This window comes from Monodelphis domestica, chromosome 3 (genome assembly GCF_027887165.1).
Source record: "Monodelphis domestica isolate mMonDom1 chromosome 3, mMonDom1.pri, whole genome shotgun sequence".
Classification (NCBI taxonomy): domain Eukaryota; kingdom Metazoa; phylum Chordata; class Mammalia; order Didelphimorphia; family Didelphidae; genus Monodelphis; species Monodelphis domestica.
Window position 1 is genome coordinate 158,378,690 of NC_077229.1, and position 17,118 is coordinate 158,395,807.

Genomic DNA, 17,118 nt, shown 5'->3' on the forward strand with positions numbered 1-17,118 from the left:
CATGGGCATTGTACCCCCAGAAACTTAGGCAAACTATGATCAGGGAAATTCCTTTGACTCCCAACCCAAAACATCAACCTTGAGGATCACCCTCCTTTGTTTGTCCCATAGATCTGAGATGGACAAAGAGACAAATCTCCTCTATATGTCCTCCAAATCAGGAGAACCACCTCCATGCCTTCAGACAAACCTCCACCCCTTCTTGCTCCAGTGTATACCACTCTAGAGTCCAGTCTTCGCTTTTGTGAAGAGTATAAAAATCCCAGAATTGATGTCCTCTGGGGGGACCGTGTTTCCAGCCATGAGGTCCTCCCAAGCAGCAGCTTTCCACCCATGCTGTTCAACCCAGGAGGCAGGCTTCCACCTATGTTGCCCTCCTGGCCAAATTCAATAGTACTTTCTAAATTAATCAAATTTTCTTTTTATTTTTAAGCTAAGTTTTGTGGTCTTGCATCCTTGCAGGTACCCTTCCTGAACCCCAGGGGTTCAGAACTCTAGCACCCCACAACAGTACGACGTCTAGCCTTCTCCCCATCCTATTTGCCCTCTTCTGGGCATGCCCCAGTCTGTCCTTGCCCTTGAATTCTGAAAAATCTTTTGATTCACAAATAGGAGAGTGTCACAATACACAAATGGTAACAGAACACATTCCCTCACATCTAGTTAGAATCTGGACTTCAGAGAGGATTAGCTCAACTTTCCTGGAACACCTGCTGCCTAGGGACTCTGATTTCTAATGAGCCCATCTCTGTTCACACACATATACATGTTTATGCCCATATACCCCATGACACAGATTCAATCTGTGGGACTGTAATTAGACTGTAGTAAAAGTTACTTTGCCTCAGTGTGTGGACATGGTTGAGGGGAGCAGGATGGGCGAGGGAGGGGAAGAAGGGTTCTTCCTTCTTCTACCAGATCCTCAGAAAGGTCCCATCACGGTGGCACTCTTTTCCTAGGGGCATCCTCCCCTCTCCAACCCCAAAGAATCAAAAGCTGGACTTTGGATAGGCTGTCCCCTCCCTCAAAACGCCTCTACCCACAGGAAAGACTGTTTTCAATAGTGGCATTCCCCTAGGCCAATTCAGTAGGTTTTGCCTCCAGGAAAAAGAATTGCTAGTTAGAGTTCTGATAGCTTTTTTTTTTTGTGTGTGTCAGCCTGTAATTCCATAAAAATGGGTGGGTCTGGGAGTATCCCCAGAAGGAGTCACTTTTCTTCCTAAAGCTGGGAACTAATACCTGGATCCACAAAGAGGTACCTAATGTACTGTTCTTCACATTTCCTCTGGTCAATCTATTTTTAGCTAATTCTGAATCACAGCTTTCCCTCCCAGTCCCAAGGAATCAGACTCCTGCTTAGTATTATAGTAGGGGAACTAATGTAAGCATCCACATGGAGAGTTGGTTCTCACTGGCTCCATTTGAAAAGTAAGATAACTTCTGAGGAGAAAGAACTCTTAATTCTCCTCAAAACACTAAATACTAGTTTTCAAAGGTAAGCAACAGAAGAGAAGAGGCTCAACATTTTCTCCCCCACATCTCCAACCTTCTGGATGTAAAGAGATGGAAACAAATCACCTGTGAAAGGTTGAGCTGCTTCACATCCTCTGCAGCCCAGAATCAAAACTGAGCAAAGGTAAGAAAACTTGATCTATTGGACCAGATATCGCTCTCCCTTACTTGGGATGTCACAGATTCTATAAAAGTACTTGGAAAACTAAAGCTTTGAGTCAGAACAAAGGCTACTATAAATAAATCCCCACGGAGGAAATAAGAAATGGAACACAGATTGCCTTTCCTTCAGAAGCTCGAGGCGTTGGCTCGTTTTGACCAGATGATCTGGTCCTTCTTACAGTCCCCTCCTCTGGGTGCCCTCTCACAGATTTCAGCTCTGGCAAAATACAAAGAGGCAGGCAGGGAGGTGAAAAATATCTCACCGGGTACCGCTTACCCCATCCTAAAGAAAGGATGTTTTAGATGTTTCCTGGGCTGTATGTATGCAAACATTCTCATTTCTAAGTGACTTTTCCCAAAGGGATGTGCTGACCTTTCCACACAGAGCTGCTTGGGAAAAATAAAAAAAAGACCAAAACCTCCACGATTCACTCAGATGCCTAGTGTTTTTGACATTTGGAGGCAGGGAGAGGAAAAGATACTGGGGGAGGGGAGGTGGGGAAAGTCTGTGATTTGCATTTATGCCCAGCCTAAGTAGCACTTGAGTCTGTTCTCTGTGTCTTGTGGGTTTGCATTTCTAAAGATTTGGAATCATTTCTAAGGCCTTTTTAAAGGCAGAAATCTTTTCCCTGGGTATTCAGTTCTTGAAGCTTTTAAAAGAGCAATTGCATACTGAGTCAGATCCTTCTCATGATGAAAGCAACAATAGACCATAGGATTGGACTGCTGCAGTCACCCACTGGGCAAACAAATATGAGCTTCCATTTATCCAGAATACAAACAACTGGAAAGGCCAGTTGGATTCTGTTTTGCTTTGTTTTGTTTTGAATCTATACTGGTTCTAAAGAGAGACAAATGGCAAATGAATAAAAGACCAGGAAATTATTTTTTTAAAGCTGCATTGGGGTATGCCCCAGGCTCAGAACCTATTCTATCCTCTCTCCTACACCCTTGACATCTACAATCTACATTATGATATTCATAATGATGCTGCTGAAGCACTGAAAGATTCCCCAAGGACTTTCTGGCTCACTGAAAGATTAAATTATACTCAATGCAGTTTTAGTGTTAAATGATGGACATAAGGTACCTTCTGGCTATGAGATTCCATGATTTCATTGCAATTTTTAGTTCTTTGAATCCCAGCAATTCATGGACAGTCCACATGGTGATTAGAATCTTCAATTAATCAGAAAACCATATTCCCCAGCCACCATTCCAGATAAATGGTAATGCATTGGGGTTGCTATCTTGTCCATTTGTATGAAAATCTTTTTGTAGTTTATTGTTTTACAAAATACGCTAACTAAGGCAGAGTTACCTTTTTGGTATCATTGATAGCCTGATGACATCTGTGGACAGACCTCTTCCCAGAAAAATGTGTTTAAATACAAAAAATAAAATATATAGAATTATGGAGAAAATAAATTATGTCAAAATACCATTTTTAATATTTCAATCAAATTATTGGGGAAAAAAAACAAGAACTCCTGGTTTGGAAGATACACTAAAGCTTTCATTCTTTATAGTCTTTATTTCTCTAAAAATGACATCTTACATAGCCTTTATAGTTGCCAAACTACCTATGGTAGAAGTTTTTTTTTTTTTTTAAGTGCTTCCTAGCTATGGGGGGGGGATAGAGACAAGATGGAATACTGTGTTTGAGAAACAGAGATAATACCAACATGAGTGGATCACTCCACTGTCCACTGAGACTAAAACCAATTTTTTTAGGGTCTTAAAGATTAAACAGAGGAGTGTATATTTTTTATCCTAGAGTCAATAGGAAGTCAAGTAGATAATTCATATGGTCAAAGTCGTGGTTTAGAGAAAGTTCTTTTGGCAGTAGAGTATAGGATGTCCTAGAGTGGTAAAAGATGTGAATTAAGGAGACAAAACTAGGAGGCTGTTGCAATGATTTGGCTGAGAAGTGATGAGAGCCTAAATTAAGGTGGTTGTTGTATGAATGGAGTAAAGATTAGATATGAAATGTCAAGATTTGCTCATTTATTATTCTTATTCATAGAAGGAAACAAGCATTTTTAAGTGTCTACTATATGCCAGGTAAGGTGCTAACTGCTGTACAAATATCATTATTTGATCTTCACATTATTTGATTAATAATTAATTATTAATTATTTGATTAATAAGGTAGATTATTTGATCTACCTTATAAGGTAGGTACTATCATTATCCCCATTACAGATAAGAAAACTGAGGCAGACAGGCTATGATTTGCTTAGGGTCACACAAGTAGGAAGTATCTGAGTCTGAATTTGAACTCAGGTCTTTCTAACTCCAGGTCTAGTGCTCTATCTACTGTGCCACTTAATTTAGGCCAAAATGTTTAAGTAGATTATATAACAAGTAAATATAGGAGCTAGGATTCAAATCTAGCTCTTCTGACTCCAGGTCCAGGGCAAAATCCTCCTATCTACTCTACAGTAAACCTGACAATTTGCCTTCTTCAGAAAATTAACATATTAATCATTTGATCAATCAAAATTGCCCTAATAGGTCCCTGGTGACACTTCTTCACTTGAAAATAAAGAGAACTGCCCTAATAAGCTATGCTTCTTTCCTAATCTTTGCTATGTTCCTCAAACAATTTAGATGGTAACTTTAATATGTAGAAGGTCCTCATTTGTGAATGCTTGACAATAGATCTCAAAGTTCCCAACTTAAAAACCCCTGCACTTTAAAAAGAATTGCTTCTTTTCCATTAACTTCTCAACTTCACTGGATCAAAGATCTAGAGGAAGGGACATTTGAGGTAATCCAAGACAACTCCCTCATTTTATAATTGAGGAAACGGAAGCCCAAGGAAGTTAAAAGATTCACCCTAATATGTAGCAGAGCCAATTTATGCCACTAATATTCTCACCCTCAAAATCTAAAAGTCATCTTTCTTTGATTATCCCTTGCTGTTTCATTCCAACAATTAGAGCTCTGCAAGAGTGGAACACATATGGGTCCAGGCAATTACATTTTTAGTATGGGGAACCAACAGTAGTCCAGTTTGGCTGGAATGGAGAATATGTAAGGAGGGGATAATTAAAATGAAGCTGAAAAGTAGGTTTGGAGTTATATTATAGAAGACATTAAAAGTTAGGCTAAAGATTTTTGAATAGGAAAGTGGCATGTTCAGATATATGATCTATGAAGATTATTTTGATAGTTATGAAAAGAATGGATTGGAGAGACTACAGCAATGGAGGCCACTTGAGAGAATATTATAATAGTTCAGAAAAGCTTGAATAATTCTAATTATTTAAAAGATTTGATTAATCTCAAAACATTTTACACTTTCCTCCTTGTTCTGACTTCCATGATTCTTGCTACCTACTTGTATGATTATAAGAAAGACACTTCTTTGTATAATTTCCTTCTAAAATGCAGTATTTCAACTGGATGAATTCTAAGAATCCCTTCAACTCTACATCTAAGATCCTTGAAAACTAAATGATGAGGTGGAAGTTCATACAATCCTTGGTACAAAAAAGAACAGTGTACAAAAGCTCTTCTTAATGTTTTCTTAGCTTCCCCCTTTAACGTGTAGTAGAGTCAGAGAATGTGTCGCTTAGGTGCAATATTGCCAAGAACTGGTGCTTGAGCCAAGCTAATCTCTCCCTACCATCAGGGGCACTTCATATTTTCATCAAACACTAATTTGTCACATAACAACCAGTTTTATAGGAGGTTAATATAGTATGCAGAGACTAAGGATTTGCCTTTCTAAAGCCTGGAAACCAGCTGATGGAAGAGCAGGAAGTAGTACTCTTCTCAAGTCCACACTTTTCCTTTCTCTCTGAGATGATCTCTCTCCAAAGATTGCCCCTTTCTTGATGAACTGTCTCTAATCTCTGCTCATCCCTGCCTCTAAATTAGATCCACAACTTACTTTGTCTTTTTTTTTAGCCATGTCTTTCAATCATTGCATTTGTGTTGTTTCCAGTTATTTTATCATTAAAAACTTCCATGAAAAAAAAAGTTTCCATGAAAATTTTCATACATACAACTTTTTACCCTTTCAACAATGCCCTTAGAGTCAAATCCAAACCACTTTACAACTCTTAGTGTATATTTCCATATTGTTTTCTAAAAAACAATTCACAGTTACTCTAGGAATGTAACATTAGGCCTGTTTCTCCATGTTCCTATTGGCATTAAATTTGATCAACTTAACCTGTCTGGTTCTCAGGCAACATACATTACCAGGGCCATATTTAACTAGATTGGTTCTTGGGCAGCAATCTGTTGCCAGGACCATACTCTTTCCAAAGACAAATTTTTCCAGCTTGGCCATATCCAAAGGAACTTTTATTCCAATGTCATAACCCTTCAGGAATGTAGGATCACCCCCATAATATAAGTTAAAGGAAGACTTTTGCAGGATAAGAATGCTCTTTAAGCCATTGTTGTTCCACTAGAAACTATGTTGAGATTATGTGTATGTTCAGGCTTGGATCTACTACTAGCCTCATGCAGATCTATAGGAATTTTCCAGATATCTATCATATTTAATTTATCTAAGATTCTATTAATTTCCTTAACTTATTTTTTTGTTAGCTTTATCTAGTTCTGAGAGGGAAAAGTAAAGTCCTTCATTATTATTATTTTGTTATCTATTTCCATCTGTATTTTGCTTAGTTTTTTCTTTACAAAATCTGGATGTTATAACTTTTGGGGCATACAAGTCCAATATTGATAGTACTTCAATATCCATAGTATCCCCTAACATAAGTTACCCTGTTCATCCTTTTCAATGATATCCATTTTAGATCTAATTTTGTCAGAGATCATGACTACCTCACTTGCCTTCTCTGGATCATGATATATTCTGCCCCAGCCCCTTACCTTCACTCTATATGTATCTCTCATTTTCAACGTGTTTCTTATAAACAACATATTATCAAGACCTGCCTTTTAACCTTTCTGCTATCCATTTTCTTTCCAAGGGTGAATGCGTCCCATTTACACTCAGTGTCAGTTATTAGTTGTACATTTCCATCCTCTCTGTTCCTCCTCACTTCTCCTCCCCCTCTTCCTTTCTGCTGTATCCCTCTCTGGGTGTCCAATTTCCTTTGACCAATCCCTCTCCAATTCACATCCCTTCCCCCAAATCTTCCTTATCTTCTCCCCTTGCCCTCCCAGTTCCAAATTGTTCCACCTTTCCAAAGATCCCTCCCTTGTCCTTTCTCTCTTGCCTTTTAATTCTTATTCTATCCACCTTTTCAAAAATTCCTTCCTTACCCCCACCACCATGCCCTCCTTCTTCTTGATATGAGTTTAATTCTAAAAACCCCTCTCCTTTCTTGTCCTGAGTTCTTCCCAAATCCCCTCACATTAGCCCTCTACCTCTTGATATGAATTCTCCTCTAGGTATCCCTTCCTTCTCTGACTTTTATTATGTCCTTGTCCTCCTTTCTTTTAATCCACCCTTCCTTCTCTTATTCCCTCACTCCCCTAAGGGGACTCCATTATCACATTCCCCTTCCCTCCGGTCTCTCTGAAATTTATGAAGATTTTTACCCTTATGCTTGTATGTATCTTGTTCTGGGTCTGATGAGAGTAGGGTTCTAGAACTACCAGTCCTCTATCCTCTCTTCCCCTTCTCTGTGGCAGTTCCTCCACTCATTCTCCTCTATGTATTAGCTATTCCACCCTACCTTCTCATCTATTCAACTACCATTTCAGCTCATTCCATTACATTTACCTTGACCTTGAGTCTTCTATCCATATATGCCCTTCAAATGCTCAGGCAATGATGCCATTCCAGGGGTCATAGATGGCATTTTCCCATATAAGAATTAAAAAAAAAAACTTTAACCTTTTCGGATTGCTTATGATTAATCTTTCATTATCTTCATATGTTTCTTATAGATCAAATTTTCTGCTGAGTTCTGGGTTTCCCCCAGGAATAGTTGAAACTACTTTGTTATATATCCATTTTTTTACCTTTTATTATTATGCTCATCTTTGCTGGCTATTATTCTTGGTCGTATGTCCTATTCTTTTGCTCCATGTAATGCTATGTTTTAATGTTCTGTATTCTTTTCATGCTATAAGATGCTAAGTTCTATATTGTTCTGACTATAGGTCCATAGTTTTTAAATTGGTTCCCCCCCACCCCCTTGTTGCATGCAGTATTTTCTCCTTAAGCTGGGAGCTACAGGACTTAGCAATGATGTTTCTGTGAATTTTCATCTTTGGGTTTCTGAAGTGACGATTGGTGGATTCTATAAACTTCTATTTTGCCCTCTGATTCTAGAATTTCTGGGCAGTTTTCCTTCATAACTTCTTGGAGTATGGTGTCAAAACTTTTTTTGATCATAACTTCCTGGTAGTCTATTTTTATGTTGTCTCTCCTTAATATATCTTCCAGGTCAGTTGTTTTTGTGATGTTTCACATTCTCTTCTATTATTTTGTTCTCTTGATTTTGCTTTGTAATTTCTTGTTGTCTTAGAGGTCATTAGCTTCCCCTTGTCCAATTCTAGTTCTTAATACATTATTTTCTTCTGTGAGTTTCTGGATCTTTTTCAATTTGTGTGATTTTTCTTAATTTTCTTGCATTGTTGTTTTTTCTAATTTTTCCTCAATCTCTCTCATTTGGTTTTTGAGGGTTCTTTTTTAGCTCTTCCCAAAGATCTTTTTGAGCTTGTGGTCATTTATTGTATTTCCTTGCTATTTTTGACATGTGTTTTAACTTCACTGTCCTCTGAGTCTGAACCAAGTCTTCTCAGTTGCCATAATTGCTATCAATAGTTGAGTTCTTTCCTTTTGCATTTTCTTTTAGCAGCCAGGACAATAGACTTAATTATTGGCTTTTTGTTGGAGTCCCAAGGGTTCCTTGTGTATTGGGAATGTTACCTCTGGTTTCAGGATTATTGTTTTTTTTCCCTGGGTTCTATTTGGTTATTCAGTTTTTATAATCCAGGATCAGATGTACTCCCAGTCCTCTACTCAAATCTCAGTCTATGACTAACCTCAGGTGCTCCAACCAGAGCCCACAGGCAGTTCTGCCACTGAAACTGAAAGCAGACAGTCCTACTTCCCCTTGTGGCAATATCAACCATACTCACTATTGTGTGTTCCTTCCTCACTCTTCCCTCTCCTACTGCTACAACCTGGAACAGAATGGGTGTGTCTAGTTTGCATTCCTCTGACCTCCAAAATCCCTCACTTGTTAGCAGAGAGATTTGAGCTCCTGCCTTTAGGGCCTAGCATCCATATAAACTCTATGGCATCTGCTCCTCTAATCCCCAGCTGTAGACCAGCCTTGGGTCTCTGGAGCTGAGGCTATTCTCAGGGCCCCTCACTTGTGGATTACAGTTGTATCTTCAGTGGTATCCTTGAAGATGCAAGCTCCAGGGCATTTCTCCCCTGTAAGGTACTTGAGGGTATAAAATATTGTTTTGTATTTTCTGTACCTAGCACAATTGCATATTGCTAGCAAATAAACATTTATTGATGAATAGATTAAACAGAAAATGTAAAACTAGAGAAACCTTGGCAGCATACACAACTCAGAATAGAAAGATTATTGCAAAGAACTGAGGTAAAACAGGAAGTTCAATGACAGAAAAACTTTTCCAGATATTTAGATAGTTTGACTGTATGATGGTGCTCTTTGGGCTTCAACAAAAAAGATTTCATTTTTAAAAGTCAACTTTGTATAAGACCAAAAAGCACATATATAAATGTTGGAAACAAAAGATCATTGCCAGATAGGTTGTGATTGGATGTTTCTGTGTGGCTTTACAATTGCACTGTAGAATATCACTTTAATTAAACTGACATATTTTCTTAAGGCTATTTGTGTTTGGAAGTGAGGAACAGAGTTGATAGGAGAAAAATAAACAGAAAATTTTCAAAGACATTTCAGGATGGATCAATTTACCCAGGGCATATTTTAGCTCATGAGCATAGAGCCGGGGGATTCTTTAATAGGCAGACAAGTATTTTTATTAAAAACATTTTTCCCATTAAAAACTTGGAATAAGTTAATTCAGAAGAATATTTAAATCCTATATATAGGTACAAGTTGTTCCTATCTTGGTTTATTTTATAAATAATTTAGTCAATAATATTGTTATAATTAACAACAAAAGTAAATTTGCATTATGCAAAATGCATACAGTTAATACTAAGAACTCATTATTATACTTCAAAATATCAGAACTAAAGGCTTTCTGCATTTGTAAAGGTTAAATTGACAGATTTTTGGGAACTAAAATCAAGCCACAATAAAGAAAGAGAAATTCTAATAAATTTTAAATTCTAATAAAGATTTGTTGAAATATACAAATCAAGAGTGATGTAAAGAAGCCTACCAAAAATGACTTGATATTTGATGTCTGACTTGTATTTCCACATATCCAATATAAATTTGATAAATATAAAGAATGTCAAAGATTGAAGGAACTCTAAAATCATATAATCTAATGTACTCATTTTACAAATAAGGAAACTTGAGACCCAGAGAAATTTACCTATGAATTACAACATGGAGAAATTCAGTTCCTATCAAAAAATCTTTTTGATGCAGAAAGGCTCTAATGTTCTAGAAAGAAAACTACTGTATTCAATGGCTTTTCTTCAGTTGAAATAAAATTCTCACATTCTTCAATGCTGAATGAAATTTTAACATTAACCCTTCTACTCCAAATAAAAGGAAATATATGCATATAGCAGCTCATAAAACAAATGAAGTAAAAGGAATTTAAAATTGATTCAGGATAGGTAATCATATAGACAAAGAATTCTTTAAAATCGTTTATTTCATTTTTTTACATTTTGAAAGAAAGCATAATAGATGGCAGAGTAGGTTTTCCCACTAGAAATTTACACCCAATTTTTTCCAAGTTAGAAATACAAACCTGAAGAGTTATTATCATATCTCATCTGTAATTAACTTCTCTGCAGCGATCAATTTTCTTTCATGTTTGGAAGATACTGAAGAAAAATATTGTCTCTTAAGTCTTTTCATCTTGTTTAAGTCCCATCTACTAGCAGTTCAAGTGGCAACAGGAGAATCTTTGTATCCTGGATGGCCTGACGGAAACACATCAAAATCAAGCAGCTTGTTTGTATTCTAAAAATACTCTTAACCCCATAACAAATGATCCTCATATTGTGGAACTCAAAATCCTTCAAATGGAAATGTCAAAAATCTGTTATGACAGTTTCACACCAATTTTATTCTGTTCTTTCTTCATTAGTCGTTGTGCTTCCTTTTCCATTTTCTTCCTTTGTTGTTCTGCTGCTCTCTTTTCTCTGTCAGCTATTTTCTGCTGTCTACAAATGAAAAGAAAAACATATATTTTCCTGTGTTTCAAAAATGACATCCCCCTAAATTTATAAACAATTTTCAGGGGGAAATAGTATCTTTATCTACAACCAAAACAGACTATAAGTGATGGGCTTATCCTATCTCATTTTAACTTTTGCATCATCTTAGTTTATCTTTTAACATCCATGTGAGGGTAGTTAGACATTAATCTCTACTTTACAGATAGAGAAATTGAGGCACAGTGTTCAAGTGACTTGCTCAAATGAACCAATATCATAAAATTATAGTCAGTGGCAGTGTGTGTAGATGGGAGGTTACATCTTCAAAGTATTACTGGTTACCAGTATGTCACAGAAACACATAGGCTATGGTCTTAGGTTGAATCAATAGAAACAAAATGTCCAGAAGGAGGCAGGTGATACCATGGTTTTATAACTGTGTTTAGTCCTGGATACAACATTTTGTGAAGGAAATTGCTGACTGGAAACTGAGTATATTCAAAGGAAAGCAATCAAGATAGAGGATTTAAAACCATGCCATATGAGGAATAAAGGAACTGGGGGGTATTTATCTCAGAGTTAAGATTTAATAGGGAATAAGACAAAAGACTTAAGGAGAACAGAATAGTTCTGTTCAAATATAGGGACCGTGTGTGTGTGTGTGTGTGTGTGTGTGTGTGTGGGAGGGCCGGTAACGTGGAGCCTCTATCACTTGGAAGAGGAATTGCATATGTTCTTTTGGTCTCAAACTATTTGAACTAGGAATATTGGGTAGATTTTGAAGGGGCAGATTTATGTGTGATATTGGAGAAATCTCCACAGAAGTACTATTCCACACTTCTCAAAGTAGCATGAAAGAATCTTGGGTTCTTAAAAGTTATAATAGCTGATTAAAAGCTCTGATAGATTCTACAAAGCTAGAAAGTCCTAATAAATATGGACAGCCTCACCAAAAGGCCACAAGGTGGTAAGTTATTTGGCCATGGCAACCCATGAAACAAAGAAAAATATGAAATGGCCAGCCCTCAGAGCTGTATAGATTCTCTTTCACATCTACAGTGATGGTAGTAGGGTGGCCCAGAAAAGAGGGCAGAGTCCTAATAGTCATATAGTTTTAGACAATCTATAAAATTTAGTATGACTATGGTACTAAAAAAGTGAGTCTAAGGACACTGAATCTAACTGAAAAGCTGACCTGTATTGTTATCCATATCTTCCATAAATGAAACTAGAAGAATAAGGAAGTTATAGGTAAATGGACGGGTGGCTCATTTATTCTCTTTGGAGGGGAATCTAGTGAAGTTGATTTCATTGTATACCAGGTAATGGGATGTGTGGTAATCTTTCCTTGGAATGAATTTGCACTAATAGTTTTGATAATTTTGCAGCATATGCTTCAACACTTGTCACCATGGGTGAGGAAAAGAAGAAATCATTGGAAGATCTAAATAAAATTCACCAAACTAAGTCGACATATATCTTAATATTTGGTCATTTTAATATTTAAAGTCACTCAGCCAATCTATGTCATGGAGCACTTGAGCTCAAGTCTTCCTGGTTCCTAGGCTAACTGGCTCAATATCAATTAAATAAAAAAAAAAAGAAAGTTACTGGTACCCACAGCCACAAATTTTTATAGGTAATACACATTAAATTTGTTTAGTTAAATGTTGCTTTTGTTAAGTAGAGTTAGTTTATGAATGGCTTCAATCCTTTGGGTCCCAAAATAAACTAAAGCTCCTTGAAGGTGTGAGGATGCAGAGACATACCTTTCTAACTTCTAAATGTCCCTCTGAGCTAGCAGAGATACGCCTCAACTTGAAATCCCTCTTGACTCAGAGCATGTGGCATTCTTTATACCTAAATATGACTTTATTCACTGGCAACCTTCCTTATATTCTCTTGACACACACAAGTACCTTTAAAAATACTTGTTGACTAATTAAAAGAAGGACCTAGAACTATATTGGGAAACTTAGGAAGGGAAGGATTGAAATTATCTATGCAATGTGAGTATGCTTTAAAATGAGAATATATCCATAACCACAGGTAAAGTCCCATTACAGTTACCTTAACTAAATTGTAAAACTCTTTCTTGTATCTTTAGGATAATCTAATTCATATACTTTTGGGCTAATAGCTACAGATAAAAATAAAAATAAATAAAATTAATAGTTAAAAATGTTATCACTTACATGATTCAAGATTTGCAATTTAGGGGGCAGCTGGGTATAGCTCAGTGGATTTAGAAACAGGCCTAGAGACAGGAGGTCCGAGGTTCAAATCTGGCCTCAGACACTTCCTAGCTGTGTGACCCTGAGTAAGTCACTTGACCCCTATTGCCTAGCCCTTACCACGCTTCTGCCTTGGAACCAATACACAGTATTGATTCTAAGACAGAAGGTAAGGGTTTAAAAAAAAAAGATTTGCAATTTACTTATGCAAATTATTTCCTATGACTTAAGATGTGATCTTCCAAGTTACTGACTAAATATTAAAAATCTTTAGTGTTATAACATATATAATTTTTAAATAGTGTACTTAAAAGGCAAAAGAGAATAATTCTTATAATTTAGGACTAAATCCTTAAGACTATACAATAGTAGTTTTGGCTGTTATACAGCTCCCTCTTCTGGCTAAACAAATTAGTTTTAATTTTTTGTTCTTAAAACAATAGAAATGATTTATATGCTTAGAGACTTCTGCAGTTTTAAGCAGTGAAAACTTTTCATCATTAGATCTTCTTGAATGTTAAAATTCCACTATGACCTACTGTCCTGGGGACAAATTAGACTCACTGTTAAATAAACACTTCAGAATAAAATTATTCAATTGTTTTTCCCCCCTTAATAAATCAAATGCATCAAAAACCATAAATTTAGAATTTTGGAGCTGTAAAGGGCTTTAGGGAATTTACCTAGCCCAATCCTATCAATTTATAAATAAGAAAACGAGGCATAAAATGAGAAAAGAGATATAAAGATGCTTGGTATCTTTCCAAGATACTATTAGACAGAACACAAAAAAGCCTATGTCAATTATTTATTATCAGCTACATTTCAGGAGAAGGAAGGACTGTGTTTACTAGAAGTTAAAACTGCTATGTGGAAACATATGTAAAAGTTCTTTTCATTAATACATTAATACTTTTCAGTGAGCAAGCACCTAGTGTATGTAAAAGACCATAAAGGTTAAAAAAAAATAAGGCATATATATATATATATGTATATATATATATGTCCCTGTCTTTGAGACATTTTAGGAAAAGAAATACCAGGTTAGAGTTAGGGTCAGGTTCAAATCTTGCTTCTGACACTTTCTATTTGTAATTATATGGGCAAGTTCCTTCACTTTCTGAACCTTAATTTCCTCATCTGTAAAATGGACATCATGATATAATTACTATAATACAAAGTTCTTGAGAATATTAAATGGTAGAATTGAAATAGCTCCAATAAAGAAGAGTTTTATTTTAGGAGGAAATGGCATTTAAAATGTCCTTGGCTTAAGATTTTTAATACAGTATATTGATGATTGACTCACAGAATTCTTAGTTATGAGGGAGCTTAGAATTCATCCTGAATAACCCTTACTCTGAATTCAAATTTTAATTCCTTGTGGAATAACACTGTTAATAAATAAATAAAAGGTAATCTTTCAGTTTCCCAGGAATTTTGACAAAGGCTCAAAATAAATTTATAAAACCTATGCAGGGGGCACCTGGATGGCTCAGTGGATTGAGAGCCAGGCCTAAAGATGAGGGATCCCAAGTTCAAATCTGGCTTCAGACACTTCCTCCTAGCCATGTGACCCTGGGCAAGTCACTTAACTCTCATTGCCGAACCCTTCCTGCTCTTCTGCCTTGGAACCAATACAAGTATTGATTCTAAGATGGAAAGTAAGGGTTTAAAAAAAAAAGCCTATATGACATGTTAAATTTTTTTATATACTTAAAAGAAAAAGCAAGTTGTATACCCTTCCTGCACCATTGCCTTGTCATAGCAGAGGGACTTGCATAGCTCAATGATACTATGAGCCATGTTGTGGCAGGCTTACCCAAAAATTACAGATCATAGTAGAGAGTTCTGATAAAAGTGATGGAGATGGGCAGTGGACATTGAGGGGCAAGAACAGAAAATCTGAAATCTTGTATTTCTCACCAGTTAGTACAGGTTAATCACAAAATCTGTAGTTTCAGCATTAGTCAAGCATGATTTGCAGAATCTGTATTGTTGATCATTTACCCATTCTGTATTATCAATCACCTGTACTGGATCTGTAATGTTTTATGCTGGGCATCAGCTTTGTGCCTCCTCTAAATTATTAATTACTCATATTGTTCTTTATTTACCTTAGTTACCTTAGATTAGGCATTATTAATTATCTATGGTGGTCATCTATCATGATATAGCGGCCCCTTCATATTCCCATTCCAGAAGGGTAGTGAGATGTCTCCCACATTGACAAGTGTGATGCCAGATGGGCATCACCATGGGAAAACATGGGACATATGCACTAAGGGCTCTGGCACTCCAGAAGAATCTCCCTAAACTGTGCTTGCTACTTATTCCCTTTCTTGTGTCCCTAAGTTAATCTATGGCATGTCAAACCTAAAACTATATCTCTACCTGAATTTGGCCATGCCCATTTTCCAGGATTTTCAGGCTATAACAAGAAAAGGTGGACATTTCTCTGGAATAGGAGAGAACAAGTCCCCAAACCCTCAATAAATATGCAAACCCTGATCTACACCTCTGGTTGCAATTCTCCAGCCAGGGCTTTTACTCTACACTTGGAGGGCTGCTACTCTACCAGCTCTAGGGCTAATCCCTCAACCCCAAGGCTATTTAATTAGCCCCCAGGCTCTTCCATTAGCTGTTGGGATAGTAAGTATACCACCTTAAACCTCTTCTTCATTAAAAAAATTATTTTCTTATTTCTGGATTGAAGTTCTAGAGTTTAGCCCCCCTTCTTGAGGCAAGATTCTAGACAAACTTGGGTATATTTCTCCCATAACAAAAAGTGATCCACTAGAGAAGAAAATGGTAAACCCTTCCAGTATCTCTGCCAAGAAAACCCCATGAACAGTACTGAAATGATAAGAGATGACATTGGAAAATGAGTCCCTCAGGTTAGGAGGTGTCCAATACTGTACTGAGGAAGAGTGGAGGAAACTACAAATAATTCCAGTACTAATGAAGCATTTGGGAGAATGTGAAAGGAAATAAGTTCAGCTGTGTATAAGTCTGGGGACGGAAGGAAAGTTGGATGCTATAAAGAACAAAGTTGCACAGGAACTTAGAATGTAAGATCTATAAGTTAAGATGGATGTGGAAAATAAGAAATGGAAAGATTAAACAACATCTTGGGTAACTGAATTTAAATGGAAAGGAATAGTTGAATTAATTCAGATGATCACTCTATATACTACCATGGAAAAATTCCTTAGAGAATGGAGTAGCCCTCGATAGTCAATAAAGGAGTGAGAAAAGTAGTACTGGGGTGTAATCTCAAAAATGACAGAATGTATTGTTTGAATGTAATAGTAATCCAACCACTGATGTAAAAGGTGCCAAAGTTGATCAGTTCTATGAAGACCTACAACATCTTCACAAAATAACACCAAAAAAAAGATGTCACATTCATCATAGGGTATTGGAATGCTAAAATAGAAAAGATAAAAAGATTACTGGAATAACAGGCAAGTTTGGCCATGGAGTACAAAATGAAGCTGGGCAGACTAATAGAGTTTTGTCAAGATAACCTATTAACTGTAATAAATATTTTTTTTCAACAACCCAAAAGACAACTCTACAAATGGTCAATATCAAAATCAGACTGATTATATTCTTTGAAGCTAAAGGTGGAGAAGCTCTATATAGTCAGCTAAAACAAGCTCTGGACTGACTGTAACTCATATAATGAGGTTCTTATTGCAGAATTCAGAATTAAATTGAAGAAAGTAGAGAAAAATTACTTGGTCATATAAATATGACCTAAATAACATCTCTTATGAATATGAAGTAGAAGTGATAAACAGATTTAAGGGATTAGATCTCGTAGAGTGTCTGAAGAATTATGGACAGAGATTGGCAAAGGCAGCAACCAAAAAAACAAAACAAAAAAAAAAACAAAAAAAACAAAGAAAACAA

The 17,118-nt window shown here is 36.5% G+C and overlaps 1 protein-coding gene across 9 annotated transcripts in view; it reads right to left on the minus strand.

Moving 5' to 3' along the window:
* Window positions 1-9,614: 9,614 nt before the first annotated feature.
* Window positions 9,615-17,118, minus strand: part of EBAG9 (estrogen receptor binding site associated antigen 9) — a 49,426-nt gene continuing 41,922 nt past the window's right edge. For 8 of the 9 annotated variants that reach the window (XM_007488227.2, XM_007488228.2, XM_056823185.1 and 5 more), the window contains one exon: window positions 10,438-10,972. In XM_007488227.2, the coding sequence (XP_007488289.1) occupies window positions 10,852-10,972 (121 nt within the window). In that variant the 3' untranslated portion in view covers window positions 10,438-10,851. Of the gene's footprint in view, window positions 10,973-17,118 lie in introns of all 9 variants that reach the window. The other variant, XM_016431860.2, reaches the window with a different exon arrangement.